The following is a 17,598-nucleotide window of genomic DNA, read 5'->3' on the forward strand; positions in this document are numbered from 1 at the left end:
TTGGCATTCCTTTCCAGGTCAGCTCTTTCCTCGGTATCTTCTTCTTTTCTTGCGCAATCCTTCGCATTTCTTCTTTAACTCGATCAGTTTTCCTTTAGCCCCCATGACCTTCTTCAAGGAATTTTTTTTTCCTTCCTCAGTTTGCAACTTTCTTCATCTGACTGAGTCTTGCCGCTCATTTGGGTTTCTGCTGTCTCCAGCTTGACTGTGATCTGTTCTTTCTCCATCCTCAAGCTGTGCACTTCCTCTGGGGTTTCTGTGAAGCTTGTTTCCAGCTGTACTCTCTCAGACTTCACAGATTCTAGCTCTTCTGCCAACCTTTCCCTATCTTCTGTTACCTCCTTCAGACTCTGCATGTTATTGTTGAGCTGCTCCTCTAAGACACTATTAGACTGTCTTATCTCTGCTACTTCCTTCTCGAGTGCATTCTTCTCTGTAGCAATGGTTGATAACTGTTCAGCAAGTGTGTGTCTCTCGGTCTGTGCTGCTTCCAAGAAATCGCGAGCATGTCTCAATTCTTCTTGGATGCTCGTCATTTCCTGGGACCAGTTCTCTGACTTTTCCATTCTCAAGCTTTCTAACTGTGACTGGAGAGCACTTCGCTCACTTTGGGTGGACTCCAGCTCTTGACTGTATCTTGCCAAGTCTTCTTCCAGCTTCTGCCTGACACCTTCCAGGCTTTCCATGGAGCTCTGCAGTTTTTGAACCTCGTCTAATGCTGCTGTCTTGTCTGTGTTAGCTTTCTCAAGATCTTCTGCCATTTTCTCCTTTTCAGACTGAAGAGTTTGGACATCATTTGCAGCCTGCATCAACTGCTGTTGTGCATTCTGATACTCTTCGGTAAGATTTCCTATGGAAATGCTAAGATTTTCACACTCCTTTGCTTCTTTCTCTCGTGCCACATTGCTTTCTTCAAGTTGTATTGAGAGATTTTCTTGTACAAATTTACTTGTGTTAAGCTGCTCATCCCTTTCTTCTAGTTGTACCATGAGTGTTTTTCTCTGTTCCTCAGTGTTGTTGTACTGTGCTTTCCACTGTTCTAGTTCTTCAGCCATCTTGGATCTTACTTCAGAGAAGCTAGCATCCATGTTAGCAACGGTCTCTTTTTCTTGCTGCAGTGCCTGAAGATGCTGCCTCATAGTTTCCATGGCTACATTCTGCTCTGTGATCTGATTGGTCAACACTTCCACTTGCTCTGCTGCTCCACTCAGCTCTTTTATCTGATTGGTCAGCTTCTGCACATGCTCAGTAGCTGCTTCCAGTTCACTTGCCTGCTCACTGATGGCCCTTTCTTTCTCCTCTACGTTGTTTTGACTTTCCTTGAATTTTTCATTCAGCGCTTTCAGTTGTTGGATTCGTAACTTCAGCTTCTCTTCCAGCTTACCTGCTCTTTCTTGCACCTTGCTGTGTTCTTCTTGTGCCTTTGTCATCTCTTCTTTAGACATGTTTAACTCCTTTTCAAGACTGTTACATCTCTCTTCCATATCAGTGAGACTATGACTCTTCTTCTCGAGTTCTTCCTTCAATGCTATCACCTGGTTCTCCTGTTCACCATACCCCTGTCTTGTGTTCTTAAAGTCCTCCTTCGTTCTTTCAAGATCCTGTAACGCACTTCCAAGCTCAACTTCCTTTTGCTCCAAGACAACCTTCATTTGTGAAACTTCAGCATTTCTCTCATTTAGTTCCTGAGTGGCTGTTTTAAGTTGACTTTGTAGCTCGCCAACGTTCATTTGCAAAGCTCCCATCTCCGCATTTTTGTGTTCCAAGTGTGCCGATAACTCAACAAGCTTGGCGTCTTTGCCTGTTAACTCACTAGAGATGGCATCCATCTTGATCTTGAACTCATCGAACATGAAAGACTTTTCTTCCAGTTCCCTGGTCTTTACGGAAAGCTCCGAAGTCAACGTGTTGACTTGCGAATGCAACTCCTGGACCAATGTCCCGGTTTCCTGGTCTCGTGAAGACAGCTGAGCCGTCACTTGACCAATCTGTGCGTTCATCTGTTGGAGAAGAGTTTCCTTTTCTTCGACCAGCTGGTTTCGCGCAGACAGTTCTGATGCAAGATTGTTCAGCTGAGAGTTCAACTCTTGAGCAAGCATCTCTTTCTCTTCAACAGTTTGCCTCATCGTTGAGATTTCAGATGTAACACTGCTGAGTTGGGACGTCAGTTCTTGTGCCAACGTGTACTTCTCTTCTATAACTTGATCTCTGTTGGCTATGTCTGTACTAAGGGCACTCAACTGAGTATTCAACCCTTCTAGCACAGTTTCCTTTTCCTCAAGGACTTGATGTTTTGCTGACAACTCTGACGAAAGGTTGTCAAGTTTTGACTGCAACTCCTGTACCAGGTTGTCTTTCTCTTCCACAATATTCTCCTTTGTTGTCAGCTCTTTTGCAAGGCTGTCGACTTTTTCACTCAGTTCTTGCAACAACTTTTCTTTTTCCTGGACGTCTGTTTCTCTTTCTGCCAACTGAGTGCTGATATGGATGATCTCTTCCTTAGAACTTTGCAACAAGGATTCAGTTTCTTGCACAAGCTTTGACTTTCCTTCTAATTCTTCATCCAGTGCTTGTATGCGACTTGTAAGTTCTTGTACCATTCTCTCCTTGTCACTAAGTGCTTGTGTCCTTTCATTCAACTCTGTGTGCGTTCTATTAAGTTGAGCTTCAAGAATCTCATTTGAAGCTATCCCTTCTTTCAGCATACTTAGCTCTTCTTGCACTTTATGGAGGTTGGATTCTCTTTCTCTTAGTGCGTTATCCCGTTCTTGTAGCTCTGCACTTAAGCTTTGTATCTGCATTTGCAGTCCCTCTTTAAGCATGTTTGATTCCTCTTGTAGTCTTGCAAGGCTTGAGTCTTTCTCTTGTAAGATGTTTTGTCTTTCTTGTAGTTCAGTTTCAAGTTTGTGAAGTCTGTTTTGCAGTTCTTCAAGAGTCGATTGCTTCTCTTGAAGTGTCGCATCTCTGTCTTTGACCATGGCATCACGTTGCTGCAGTTCTGCAGTTAAGTTCTGCACCTGTTGGTGCAATTCTGCAGATGCACCTTGCTGTTGCTGGAGTCCTGCTGTCATGTTTTCTAGTTGTTGCTGCAATCCTTGTGATTCAGATGTCTGTTTCTGCAATTTGTCAGTCAATTGCTGCACTTCTTGCCTCAATTCTTCTGCACCAGTTGTTTTTTGCTGCATTTCAACAGTGGTATTCTGCAATAGTTGCTGCAATTCTTGTGCACTTGTCCTTTCTTGCTGCAGTTCAACAGTGAAGTTTTGCACCTGTTGCTGCAATTCTTGTGCAGAACTTCTTTCTTTCTGCAATTCAGCAGTTGTGTTTTGCACTTGTTGCTGCAATTCTTCTACTGTACTTGCCTGCTGCTGCAATTCTGTAGCCATGTTTTGCAACTGTACATGTGCTCCCTCTAGTGAACCAGTCTTTTCCTGCAGCAAATTTTGCACCTCTGCAATTGCAGCTTCCTTCTCTTTGACGTTTTGCTCCCAATTCTGCAACTCCGTATTTCGAGACTCTAACTCCTCCTGCAGTGATCCAACTCTGACTTCTAGTTCCTCGGTAACGGAAGCCTTCTCTTGAATCCTTTGGTCCCTGTCTCTGAGCTCGTCCTTCAAGGATTCTATCTGACCATTCAAGGTGTTGACTTGACTTTCCATGTCTTGTATTGCGGATCCCTTTTCTTGCATATTCTGGTCTCTTGCTTGTAGTTCTGTATTCAAAGACTCCATTTGCTGCTGCAGTGAAGTCACTTGATTTGATAGATCAGTGATTGTGGAATTCTTTTCTTGAACAGTCTCATCTCTTGCATGTAGTTCTGTCTTAAGGGTGTCTATGCCATCCTGCATTGTGCTTACTTTCTTTTCTAAAGCTTCTTCTGCCGTCACCTTCTCTTGGAGGGTTTGTTCTTTAGTTTGAAGTTCTTCTTGTAGAATTTCTGCCTCCTTCTTCCACTTGCTCACCTGAGTTTCTAGGTCTTCCACATTTGATTTCAGTTCTTGTAGGGTTTGGTTCTCGTTTTTAAGACCCTCGATGAAGCTCTGGAGGGTCCCCACTTCTTTTCCGAGTTCCTCAACTTCTTGGCTCTTTTCTTCTCCAAACACCTCTTTGTTCCTCAAGTCGCTGGTTAGTTTCTCTACTTGGCTCTGAAGCGAGATGATGTGGTTATCCTTCTCACTCATAAGCTCTTGCATGTGTGCAAAGTCGGAAGACATGTCGAATACTCTCTGTTCCTCCCTCGCAACTTTTTCCTGGAGGTCTTCGACGGAGACGGTCTTTTCTTTGATCTCTTCATCTTTGCTGGCGAGTTGAGTCTTCAGCTTGTTGATGAGGGTGTGGAGAGTGGAGACTTGTTCACCTTCCTCTTCCAGCTGTATCTGTAGCCGCTTCAGCTTGGCCGTTCGGTCTTCAATCTCTTCATCTCTTGAAGTGACTTGAGTCCTATATCAAGAAAAATATGATTTTTATGTGATAGTCTACCTACATGTACATAAGTCATTGCCTTATTAATACATTTCATACAATTAATACATGCAGTACTGCCCATGCTATTTACATCTCAGATCCTTTGAAAATAACTTCAAATCTGCACATAACATTTTCCGAAGAAAATTTGTTGTTGCGAGAACTTAAACAGCTTTAAAAGATTATCTACAGTATACAAGATTACTTTTTTAATAGCTTAGTACATTTGTAGAATACCTTATTCATATAAAATCACACCATGTTGTTTTCTTGGTTATGACATTCTATTGGTAGAAATTTATCAAGAGGACAACATGCTTATAGAGCCCTTAAAGTAAAACTACACAGTGACTCTGACTGTATATTGTACAATGTATGTTCCAAGGTAGACTTTCCCTTTAGACGTTGTTGATAATATTTGGCATATTATTATCAATAATAATATCCCAATTTAGCACTATCTTTTTTTGGATTCAAGCACCAAGAAATGATTTGTGTGACCAAGTTTGAAATGACAAACCTCAGTTCATTGGTCTGAACTTCTAGCGCCCTTCCTCGTTCCTCGTGCTCCGTCAACTTTGCCAGCAGCATCTCGCTTTCCGTTGTTCGCACTTCCAGCGTGGAGCTGAGCTGGGAAACCTGAGACTCGAGGGCCGCCATTTTGGAGTCTTTCTCCTCTATGATGTCGTTTCTCTGTGCAAGAGTTTTCTTTGCCTGTAGACAAACAACAGATATTCCAAAATTCACTCGATATTTATATGATAACAGCAACACAATGTACATAAATACTGGTACAAAACATTGCATTAAGCTAGCAAGAATAGCTACACATTTATAAACAGCTATCATGGACAGACCTAAGGAAAATGGTTAAAGTAGATGGATGGCCACTATTCAAATTGTAGAAATGATTCTTGATGCTCTGAGGTAAATTGGAGAAAACATTTATTTATCTAAGCAAAAAAAAAGGGGCCAAAGAATGGGAGCTACGAATGGTGGTATCTGATTAGCCTGACGTGATAGCCAGCCCAGGTAGCCAGGCCTGGTGAACAGCCCAGCCTTTTCAGTAAACCCTTTCTGCTAAGAGGAAGAAAGAAAAGGAACACACCAGCAAAAACAATATGTTTTCTCCTTTGGGAAAACATAAAAAACGACATACCTCATTGAGAGTAGTGCTACTGGCCTCTAGCTGCAGACTGATGTCGCTGTACTGTGCCTGGAGAGAGATGGCATCGTTGCCCTTCTGTATGACTTCCTCCTGTAGTCGTGACACCTCCTGGTCACGGTCACGCAGCTGGGTCAACAGCGAGGTCAACTGGGCCTCCATCTTTTGACCTGTCAGGGGGTGAGAGGTTAAAGGTTGCATCATCATCTTCAACATATGCAAATTCTACATTGAGAAGTTGAGCAAAAATTTGGACATTCAAAACTGTATTTGCCAAATGGGGGTTTCCATGATAAATATTTGTTTACAAAGTCCTACATGTTGCATAATTTAACTGCTACCGACCTAAAAAAATGAAATATCATTTCCAGGACCTACAAGGTAGAAACTACTTCAACCAACTGGGAAGGTCACAGTCCTTAGGACGAGATATAAAACTATGTTCCACTATTCATTGTGCTTGTTGAAAAGAGCTAGGTGAAATTCATTGGTACAACGAACCTGCAAATACTGTACATAAGATCTGTCTTCTCTGTCATGACCAGTAGAAGACTAGCTAGCTCTTCAGTGAGTTAAACCAGTTTGAGATCACGTTGATGTTCACATTTTTTTTATTTTCGTGTTCTTACCTTCTGAAGTCTGCCCCTCTCGGAGGACCTGTATCTCCCTCTGAGAGCTGGTCAGGGCGTTCTGTACCTCCGACAGCTCATGCCGCTGCCTCTGCAGGTCAGCATCCTTCTGACTGATCACCGCTCTGCAAGTACAATGTTGTGTTGTAACAGTAACATCAACAGTTACTATCATAATTCCACCAGGTGCCAAAATACCGCCATGTGAAAAAAACGTTAGTATAAAAGGTCTCCCCCAAGATTGTCTTGAATACCGAATGTTAAATATCCTAAATGTAATACAATTCAGATATCTAGGTGTTGAAGACAATCTTGAGAAGGCCTCTATAACGTTTTTTTACATGGCGGTATAATAGCACCTGGTGGAATTATGCGAATGTATGTTACATATGTTAATTTGCTGCCCCTACGGCCGGTGAGGCTATGGGACCGGTGAGGTGAGGAGGATGTTACATTCATCAATTCAAGAAAGATGATGATAGATGTAACATGCCTTTTCATTCTAGCCAATTTTTTGTTACCAGCAGGTCAATTTATTTTCATTTGACCATTATAAAGTATAACCAACTATATGGGTCCTTTACCAATCTTCATTTTTCAGGTCCCCACCTACCACATACATTTGTACATGTATCATCATGGTCCACCAAGGAGGTTAAATAAGAGCCCTTATTCAATTCTTGGGTCCATCCACAGCTTCTCGAGATACACTGGTCATAGACACAAACAACTTTATGACCTTTATGAAAAATGCAGTCTATACAGTATACTTGTTGGGTCTGTAGGTCATCTTTAGGTAGTTTTTCTATATTAAAATATTATGAGAGTAAAATTACATACTGTTCCAATTGGAATGAATAACCTACAATTTTGTATTGATAGCATAAAAACTACAGTATGCATAGTGATTGAACGCTAACCTCATTTCCTGAATGGTCTCCTCTCTGAGGTTCAGCTGTTGCTTGAGAATGTTTGCCTCCTGAAAACAAACAAACAGTGTTACAATTACAAAATGTATACATGTATGTGCCTTCATTCCAACACTCTTAGATTGCCACAATGTAGAAACATAATAAAAATGTACCATTCTGTACGGGATAAGAGCAGAGCCTAACCGCCCTCTGTGGTCCCTTCTCTTAGCTTCTGCCATGTTTGCTGTCTTTTTCAAAATGTTTTTTCTCCCAACACAGGTCAAAATGTCAAGCAATATCCTGATGCAAACATCATAATAATCTTAAAAGACAATAAAAAAGGACACAAGGGACTGATTCCCTACAATATCTGTGCCATCATATGCTGAGAATTATGAATTAGTTATGATTTATGTTGCCCCTAACACCTGTCTATTGTTAGTTCTTTCGACCTATTTATTCTCATGGGGGTCATCAACCTTTTTATGACCTATGACCTGTAATACTGACCTGTTACAGGTCGCATAAAACATTTTTTCATGACTCCAGCGCTTTTATTCACAACCCTATACTTAGAATCTACATGTAAAATATTTTTGTTGAGAATTGTATTTTCGCATTGGCAGCTTTCATGACACTATTTCTTTCATTATCAAATGTTTTTTAATAGATTTATTAAATGAAATTAACATATTATTAGCTTTTGACAATGGATTTTGTAAAGACCACATTGACTCAATTGTGAGGAAAAGCAACACTCAGTTCTTTGAGTCATTTGATAACATACATCTGGTTAAAGAACTTTAGAAGCGATGATGTTTTGTGAGTTGCCATGCTGCATGGGGGAGGGGGCATCAATTCTTACCGACGCTTTCTGTCTCAAATCTTGCTGAACTATGGACAGTTCGCCCTGCGATCGTTCTAGGTCTACGATAATTTGTTCCTCCATTTGTTTGATCGCGGCCTCTATGTTTTCATCGGTAGCTGAGATGGTAGCTGCCCTCTGATTGGTCAGCTGCAGGGCCTTTTGAATGCTCTGAACACAGATGGGGACAGACTGTTGTGCAATGGAGATGTCAATCAAAATCCCAGAGGGCTTCATGTGGGGATATTATGCCAAACCATGTTAAATTTTCCATAGCCATGGCAAGCAGTACTAGTGACCAGGGGATTTTAGCATTAGGATTTTACCTGTCCATAGTCAATACTAACCAAAAGAGGCCATACCAGTATTAACTAGTGACCATCTAGCTGCATAAATCCCCTTTCACACTTTCTGGACCTTCCCATGACTTCATGACTTCACCAAGGTTGGTGCTGCAATGGAAGTACAATGTAGCCTGGAACCCATAATATTCTAGCATCCAAACAATGCAAACTTTCCCAATTTTTATTTTTCAAAATTCTTAGTCAGCTGGCAAAGACGACTTTAAAGACTTTTAACGACTTCTAAGGGTTACCTGACCATTGTGGCCACATTTTGGTATCCTTAAGCTTAGGCCATACCAATTTAATTTGTTGGTTCTCGGATTTTTTCCTAAAAAAATTGAAGCGACAGGGCGAAAAAAAAAAAAAAAAAAACTTGCAACAAGTCTGGGTTCAGGTCCAGGCTGGTTAGTCCAGACCTGAACTCATGGTATACGTGTGATAGAAATAGTTAATCAGTTAAAATTACATGCAAAATTGCATGTTGGCATAAATTTGTACAATATACATTAAATTATGTACAGTAATTGCTACAGTAAACAGAAATGTTCACAAAACATCTCAAATAGACCAATATAGTATTTTTACAGAGATGCAACGACAAACATTATTCAAGTTTGCCTCTAGAAATAAAATACCATCGCTGGAAGACTTATTTGCTCTCTGAGTTGATAAGAATCTGTCTATCCAAGGCTCTAATTACATTTCATGGTCAACTGGTGCAAATTGGAAAAAAAATTACAAATACTTCCACTCCCCCAAAAATACATGAACAAGCCAAAGTACTGAACTACATGTTGCATAAAACCATGGGTTTATTCTCTCTTTTTGTTACATGTACAATTATTTGTTGACAAAAAATGAAGATGCAGTTTGATTAAACTTCCTTAGAAAAACCTAATGTTACATGCAAATCACTGAAATCAGCACTGAAATGGTATTTTCTAGCCAAATCTGCAGTTCCACTAGAAACAGCGTGGGGGCGCTTTTTTGACTTACAGGCCAAAACAAAAGAAAGATGGCCGCCCGAGATTTTCCGACTTCATTTTCATCTCCATTTGGAAGACTTTGAGCATTTCAGGCATATCAAAACATGTTGGTTATGGAGGTACAAGAGTGAAAAAGTATTGTTGATTTATTGAGTTGTTTGCTTGGGTGCCTATTTCTGTGTTTCAATTGAAAATTTGCATGTGAAAGTGTGTGTGAGAGAGAGCACATGCTCAGCCGAACTTCTGGTTCTGTTACGTTATGTTATGCCCATGTGTATCTCATTTACGATGATTTATTTGTTCCTAAATATACTTTGCAACAAAAAAGATATGAATCAATTGGTAGCAAAGGAAAAAGTAAATGCACTGGTACTTTCCAGACGTTGTGTTTCTCTAACGGAACCAAAGTTTTGCAGCACGATTACTGAATGGAATTTTTTTTTTTTTTTTTTGAAATTGGGAAAATTAGAAGCGGCGATTCCGAGAACCAACGAATTAAATTGGTGTGGCCTTAGATTGTTTTTCCCATTGACACAAGTATTAAAGATCCTGTCTACAGTGGTCAACTGTTTCAAACGTCCACCCCAATGTCTGCTTGGAGATTAATAGAAAGAACAAATTCTTTTTTTCTTTTGATCTCCACATGTGCCTTGGGACTGTGAATGGCTTTGTACAATACAAGATACAAAACAGACAAAAACACAGACAGCACAGAACACAACATACAGGAATGAAATGGTTTTCAGCACAATAATGAGAGTCGTTTAACCATCTTCCTCCTGCCTAAACCCTAAACCAATTCAAATTTGGTGCCAAACAGCTACCTTAGCAGGGTCAGGGTTAAGTATGGTCTTGACAAGAACATGCTGGGGGCCTTCAAATTTGACATATTACCCACAATACAGCCTACTGCACATGGGCAGATTTCTCTTATCTCCAAGCAGTCTGACGATGACATAAGATAGTACTAAACTGGCCAAGGAGTGTAGTCAGCCAAGAGGTGTACATTTGCCAATCATGTACATTTGCCCGGTAGCCAAACACACTCCTAGGCCGGCTTCACTCCTCAGGCAGCTTTTGACACTATTTTATGCTACCGTAGCATCTGCTTGGATTTCTCTGTGAATAGGCTTATTAACATTTCTTCTCTACAATTTAGTTCATTGTATTCCCTCAAATCAGTAAAACTAGGTGTAACATATGTTTGATAAACTCGTTAATGGTTTCTAGTGCACAATTTGATGTTTACCTCAATGTCCTGTTGGACCTTGTGCTCCAGTGACTGCACATGCTCAGTAACAGAGGTGAGTTTTTCTTCCCGATCCCGCAGTTGGACTTGCAGTTCTGCCGTCTCCGTTTCTTTGGAAGCAAACTTGTCGCAGAAAGACTTAACCTCCTAAATCAACAAGGGGGAAAACCTGAAGTTAACACCACAATGTAGTTCACCATTAACATATCCGTTGTTTGAAGCACAAGGTTTTGAGGAATATCAAGACATTCTGTCTTATGTTGCATTATTGTTGTTTCAAAAGCAAACTGAAAATGCTCTCTTTCCCTCCTACCACTAAATTAAATCCCTGGGATTAAATAATATACAATATTTTGAGAAATAATATACAGTGTTTTGAGAAATACATTGTAGGAAGGTAAGAATAGTTGGTTCTGAAGCTTGGTTCCGAATTTTGTAAATTGTACATCCTGACCTGTTGTTTCTGGTTGAGTTGCTGTGCCATTTCCTGGAGTTCCCCCTCCTTTACAGTCAATTGCTCCTGCAAGGAACTTGCCTGAGTCATAGCAGACTCTAGCTGTTCTGATAGGGTGGTAACCTGTTCCTGGAACAGCCATAATTAAACAATTCAGTAAAGTTTCAAATTTATTGATTGCTAGAAAGCTACCTGATAATTCAAGAGGGTTACAAATATTTTCTATCAGAAAATGTATTAAATTTTTATCATTTATCATATCTAAGCTGGGCTCAGTGACCTGTGAACTTCAACTGATTCCTATACATTGCAGTATGATCACAAGAACAGCAGACATATTACACGTACTGACAAAAATGCTATTTTAAAGTTTGACAACTGGGCAAGCATTACAAACCCAGTCTACAATGGCTATATATCATATGGTGACCATTTTCTTCAACTCCCTTCAGTGGTTACAAAAGTCTTAGCACCTGAAGATGATTAGTACTTACAAAACTATAGCAACAATTACGGTTTCAATCTCTTGAATCTGAGTGCACAAACCTGATGCTGAGTTTGGTCCTGTTGTTGCTTCTCCTGCAGTTCCTTAACCTGCTGTTTGAGAGTTGTCAGTTCTTCCTCTAGTTCACTAACAGTCTTCTGTGGAACAAACATGAAAGGAAAATTTGTCGCTTGTGAGAATATATGACATTGAGAGCTACCAGTAAGTCACGTGTTTGGGGAGAGCCACACCCCACGCGTGTTAAAAAAACCCACCACAGGCACATGCCCCAGTGTGCGATGGTACAGATCCTTCTGTCTGGAGTTGTTGATTTACTACAAACCACCCGAATGGAGGTCTGGAAAACCTCTGTCTCGTATTAGCCACACAGTGACTTACATGTACATGTACATCATTCACCCGGAGGCGCATCCCCGTCTTGTATTAGCCAACAAAAGGGTATGTCATCCCGTAAGGGGCGGTATAAACCAACAGTGCGGTATAACCCTGTACATCAACTACACACCATTTTGTACTTTGTTCATAGGATAAATACATGTATTGTGTTTAAAGGTAATCGTAAAACTTTGTACCTTCTTATCATTGGTTTTACAAACACTAATAGCTACAGTGCAAAAGCAAAGTCTCACCCCTTCAGACGCAGGTTTCAAAGCTTCCACCTGTTCTTGTAAGGCTGATGATTTCTGCTGCAGTTCCTCGTGTTTCTGCAAGAGGTCGTCTCGCTCAGCCTGGATGGTTGTTAGTTGGGTCAGCCTTTCTTCTGCCTCCTGTAGTCTGTGTTCCAGAGATTCCTTCTCTTCAACAAGCTGTTGCACGGTTTCTTTGAGGTTGCTCCGTTCTGACTGTAGCATCTCTACTTGACTTGTCACATCTAGAAAATAAAACATCACACTCATAAGTGTTATGCTTGCTGCTTGACAAATTTGTCCACTCCTGTAAATTCATTCACTTTTGCAGTCGTTTTATTTCAGGTAGGAGGGAAGGAGGCGTTTTCACAGTGTTTGAAAAAAAATGCAGTCAAAACAATACTGTAATACAGTTGTCAAAAGGGAGACATACTCGTGGTGTGATGAATTTGTGACTTCTATGGAGAAGTCACCGCAAAAAACACAAAATAAAACCACTTCAAAAGTTTCAAGATTTACAGTACATGTATTTTATCATCATTACAAGTAAGATATTTCAGATTAGTCAAACCTGTACTTATTAAGTGACTGCCTCTGAATGAGAACCAACTGGCCACTGTGACCACTTTTTAGATTATTTTTGCCAGTGTCCCAAACATTAAAAATTCCGTCTATAGTGGTCACCTGTCTACTGTTACCATTTTCTTTGTCCACCATGTCCCTTGAGTGATCATTATAAAGACAGGTTTTACTGTACTGTTTGGAACAATTACACGTTTCAATAAGAGAATAAGTTGACCACTGTCTTGTATTATCATTGATATGCCTGAAATGATTAGGGGTTGACAAAGTTAAGATCCTTGATTCAGAGCCAGAATTCTTTGCAAGAGGTCAGTGAAGGAGGCTGTGTACATCCGTGCCCATCGTCCATCTCTGAACAGAGATGGGGGCAACACAGGTTATTTGGCACTTACAATCCTCTGCTGCAGTCACTTGTCTCTGATGTCGCGTTCCGAAAGCTATAGCAAACAGGTCCCTTCCAAAAACAAGGCTTATGGAGACGGCGGAAAATTTTGGGGTAAGTCCCAATCAATTTTAGTGTTGCTTACTATAATTATAGCAAACGGTTAAAGGTTAGTTTATCCATAATGAGGGTTTACCTTGTTGAGGGGCCATACTCTCAAACAGACCCCCTGCAGTGCTGGCTAGCAGTCCGTTTCCATTGCCATTCTGAAGTTCGTGTAATCGGTTCTCTGCAATATTACAAAACAGTCATGTATATGTAACTTTGTAAGTTGATACTCTGCAAAGTTAGAATACAAGTACATGTATTCAGGGCTGACTTTGACAATCCAGACCCAGATTCTATTCCAGGGTTCATTGGGGGTGGTTATTTCAGAGTGTCAAATCCATGCAACACAGCTAATAGAATATCAGTACTGGACTGGAGGGCCAAAGGTATACAGGTCAGTGGTGTCATCTAGCAGAATTTGTACAAACTGCAGGTACCTGCTGCCTGCCAATGTTGTTGTGCATTGGCCAGTGCATCCTCCAGTTCCCTGATCTGGGCTGCCTGTGCCTCGGCTGCCTCTGTAGCTGACATGGCCTGTAGACTCAACACCTGCTCCCTCAAGTCATGCTGCGATTTCTCCAAAACTGTGACAGAAAAAAACAAGAAATTCAAATGTAAAAGTCTGCATGAGCGATAATGGCAACGCTTAACGGTAATTCTCAGCAAAGTTCAACTGTGCATTCAAGAAGATAGCAACACTTGACAGTAATTATCATTTTGGCTGAAAGAACATTTGATCAGCTCTCCAAACAAGTCACTAGTGCCACCTAGCAGGTTTTGTCCAAACTGCAACCTTACCATCCTTTTCCTCCTCCACCTGAACCATCCTCAGCTCCATGGCAACTCGCTCCTCTTCAGCCTTGACCTTGGCATGTTCCGTCTCACTGAGCATGCTCTGTAATGAGTGGATGGTCTCAGTCATGGCTGCCATGCTCTCATTCAAGGTCACCTGAAAAAAAAGAGCAAACTAATTTTAAACCTTCAATAGTTTCTTTGTGTCTGTAGCTCCTAACGTCTGGAATCGTCCAAATTTTGGACGAGAATGCTGACGAGCAAATTAAGGAATGGGTTCAGGTGCTCGTTTAATCAGGCGTTCCAACACCCGAAACGCCCTCCGTCCGCTTGCGAGAGGGCCTGTTGTCATCGCACGAGCACTCTAGAAGACATTCCTTAATTTGCTCTTTAACTGACGTCACCACCAAAAGGTTTGAATGTACATGACTGTGTACAATTCTCCAGACGGGAAGCAGAAGCGAGCATAGGAGGGAACTACTACCCGGATGGTACCCAGGCTACAATCTTGTAGTATCAAAAAGAATAAGGCTGACTCTGTGTGTTTGGCTTTAAAAAGGGTGCTGCATAACTCACTGCTACATGAAAAACGCATCATGCTTCACCTCAATTGGGTATGACAAATTAAAGAAGAAGAGGCAGATGATGATTACATCCTTACCATGTCTGCCTCAGCCTTCTGTTTAGCTTGTTCCATCTCCTGTGTTCTTGCCTCCATGTTTTGGGCTCCCTCTTCAAGTTCTTTTACCTTCACTTCAAGGGAAGCTGAAAAACAGTGGAAACTCTTTGTAGCAAAATAATACGATAGAAGGGATCAAAAATGCAGTATATAGATGATGGGTCATCCCAAAACATGACAAAAAGGGTCAAAATTCTTACAAAACTAGAAGCAAACATTTTGCAAACATACAATGTATATGTAACACTAATGTTACTAGAAGGACAAAAGAGTAAAGTCCTGGATTCTTCTAAATCTAGTGTGGCAAACGTACATGTATTAATGTGGTGGGGTCAATACAACATGAATGCCTCACTTTTACCAAAGTACTACTGACCGTAAAAAACTGATTTCATGATTGGAACAATCCATATATATGCATTAGTACAGTTAGTTATACATTGGAAATGCATATTTGTGATGTCATAAATACATGATGAAGAGGACACTGAGAAAACTGGTGAGATAAAACCACCTAAAAGTTTTAAGATTTAGTGTATACTAGATTGGAATGTAGATTTGAAAAGTTTGTTATACAGAATTTACAATGAACCTCTGACTGTTAGACTAACAACTTGATGCAAGCTGTATGCCACTTTCAGTAATGCAAAGAACTTAACAAATATATATTATCATATACTCTATATATAATCATATACTGTACGCAAACAAATGTTATTTACAAAAATTATGTAAAAATCTCAATATCTTTTCCAATTTTTTTTCACTGAATGTTACCTAAAAGGCTCTACAAAGGGAAGCACAGGAACAGGAAGCAAAGCATAAAATCACTAAAAGGAACAGAGAAAGCAATATTTTAACAGAATATTTTCAGAATGATTAAAAAATCAAACCAAAGATCCTATTCTAAGAAATTCTGCTACATGTATCTTCCAAAAACAGAGCTTTATGATACACGTCATGTATCTAATATTTACAAGCTTCTGTATAAAGCATGATTTTTCAAACTATACCAACAGAGACTACAAAATCTCCACTTCATTCATTTGTAGCCAAGTCAAATACAAACAATCAATACAAAATATTGTGAAGATCACTTCAACATATTTGGGGGGAATTTACATGTTAAAGGAAATCTGCTCTTGGTTACATCAAGGACGTTACATGCAAGGTAACATTCAAACGTGTTACAAAACAACATGCAAAAATAGTAAATTTCAATATATCATTTTATCTAGCCTGCCTGGCATCCATTCTATTCTAGCTCTGGTTTGCAAATTTTGATTGCCTCTATGCAGAATAGCCTTGCACAATAGGGATACAAATACCAGGAATATTTGCTTCAAGGTATGGGAGAGGGTTCTAAGTTGCTCTGATTCACACGATACTTGTAAAGGTACATTTGTACCAGGGTTTCAACAAAAAAGTATGATCCTTGTTAGCATTATACTGTTTGTGAGAAATATTCCAATCCCAAAAGTTCAATTTCAGGATGTACAAAATGTAATGGCCAAACGTTTGATTGGGAAAGGGTGCTGGGCTATTCTGTGGAGAAGGATAGAAGCAACTTGGAGCTAGTTGAAAGGATGGTTACCACACTAAGATCATAATCACGTCTTGCATGAGCCCCTATCATACAGCCAACAAGCTTAGGCCATATTTGTTGACTGTCAGAAGGTCCCATAATTTTAAAATCAACACACGATCATGCATATTTTTCACCTGAAAATATGATCTAAAGTATTTAACAGGGCTCCTTTACCCTCAGACAATGAACAGTCCCTTGAAATCACAATTGATAAGGGAAAAAACATTACTGTTAAAAATGTCAGTTGGAGCTTGCAGACTTTTCGTTCAATCAATTTTTGTGCTGTGTGACAGGCAGGGCTCTAGCCAGCGTCCATTTTTCCGTCAATTGACGGAAATTTGCTGTGTGTGACGGACAATTTTTTAAACCAACCGGTCAACCTTGACAGATAAAAATCCTTGGTGGAAGCTACATGCGGCTTGGGGACACTGTCCACGGTCGGAAAGCCACATACTGCTTGTTTTGCTATTGTTATGATTGTTGAGTGTGTCGGCGCCCTTTCGCATACGATAATCTCATTAAAAACCCGTTTTTCAAGGTCTCAGTTCCGTCTTTCTAACTTAATTTTTGCGGTTTTTGCAACAATGGGAATTGGCTGACGGAAAAAATTTCGAGCTGGCTAGAGTCCTGGTGACAGAGTTTACACATGTAAAAGATGTACAAGTAAAGACCACATAAAGACAGACACACAATAGATTGGAAGGGAAGCGAAAGGTGTGGGTTGTAGACCCAGCGAATCTACCTTGCAGAGTCTTTGCGTCCTCATAATCCACTAACTGCATCTGTAGGTTACCTTTCTCTTCCTCCAACTCTGCCTGCCGGTTACGGAGAGTCGCCACATCGTCGGCGAGCGAATCAGACTGAAGGAACGAAAGACAGGAAAGAGTTTCCGAACCGACCGATGTAAAAATTTTATTGAATCATAATTCCACCAGGTGCCATAATACCACCACCCCCAAAAAACGCCAGTATAGAGGTCTTCCCAAGATTGTCTTGAACACCGAATGTTAAACATCCTAAATGTAATACAATTCAGATATTTAGGTGTTGAAGAAGACAATCTTGAGAAGGCCTCTAGAACAACGTTTTTTGAGGTGGCGGTATAATGGCACCTGGTGGAATTATGCGAATGTATGTTAACTGTAAGGTACAAAATTTTATGAAATTGGAAGATTCTAGAAAAAATTGTGACTCTACCAATCTCTGTCAAAGAATGTGCAATCCACTGCTACTGTGACGTCACAGATAGAACACGTGACTTGGTGAGCC

The 17,598-nt window shown here is 40.4% G+C and overlaps 1 protein-coding gene across 1 annotated transcript in view; it reads right to left on the reverse strand.

Moving 5' to 3' along the window:
* LOC118406504 (golgin subfamily B member 1-like) overlaps window positions 1-17,598 on the reverse strand; it is a 53,106-nt gene that overhangs the window by 11,461 nt on the left and 24,047 nt on the right. Inside the window, exons 13-26 of the mRNA XM_035806564.1 lie at window positions 17,072-17,189; window positions 14,724-14,827; window positions 14,069-14,219; window positions 13,708-13,854; window positions 13,359-13,451; window positions 12,202-12,443; window positions 11,614-11,709; window positions 11,068-11,196; window positions 10,614-10,760; window positions 7,179-7,237; window positions 6,259-6,383; window positions 5,624-5,799; window positions 4,985-5,178; window positions 126-4,440 (exon numbers count right to left, since the gene is read on the reverse strand). Of these exons, the coding sequence (XP_035662457.1) occupies window positions 126-4,440; window positions 4,985-5,178; window positions 5,624-5,799; window positions 6,259-6,383; window positions 7,179-7,237; window positions 10,614-10,760; window positions 11,068-11,196; window positions 11,614-11,709; window positions 12,202-12,443; window positions 13,359-13,451; window positions 13,708-13,854; window positions 14,069-14,219; window positions 14,724-14,827; window positions 17,072-17,189 (6,096 nt within the window). The remainder of the gene's footprint in view (window positions 1-125; window positions 4,441-4,984; window positions 5,179-5,623; window positions 5,800-6,258; window positions 6,384-7,178; window positions 7,238-10,613; window positions 10,761-11,067; window positions 11,197-11,613; window positions 11,710-12,201; window positions 12,444-13,358; window positions 13,452-13,707; window positions 13,855-14,068; window positions 14,220-14,723; window positions 14,828-17,071; window positions 17,190-17,598) is intronic.

This window comes from Branchiostoma floridae, chromosome 19 (assembly GCF_000003815.2).
Source record: "Branchiostoma floridae strain S238N-H82 chromosome 19, Bfl_VNyyK, whole genome shotgun sequence".
In the NCBI taxonomy this organism is placed as follows: domain Eukaryota; kingdom Metazoa; phylum Chordata; class Leptocardii; order Amphioxiformes; family Branchiostomatidae; genus Branchiostoma; species Branchiostoma floridae.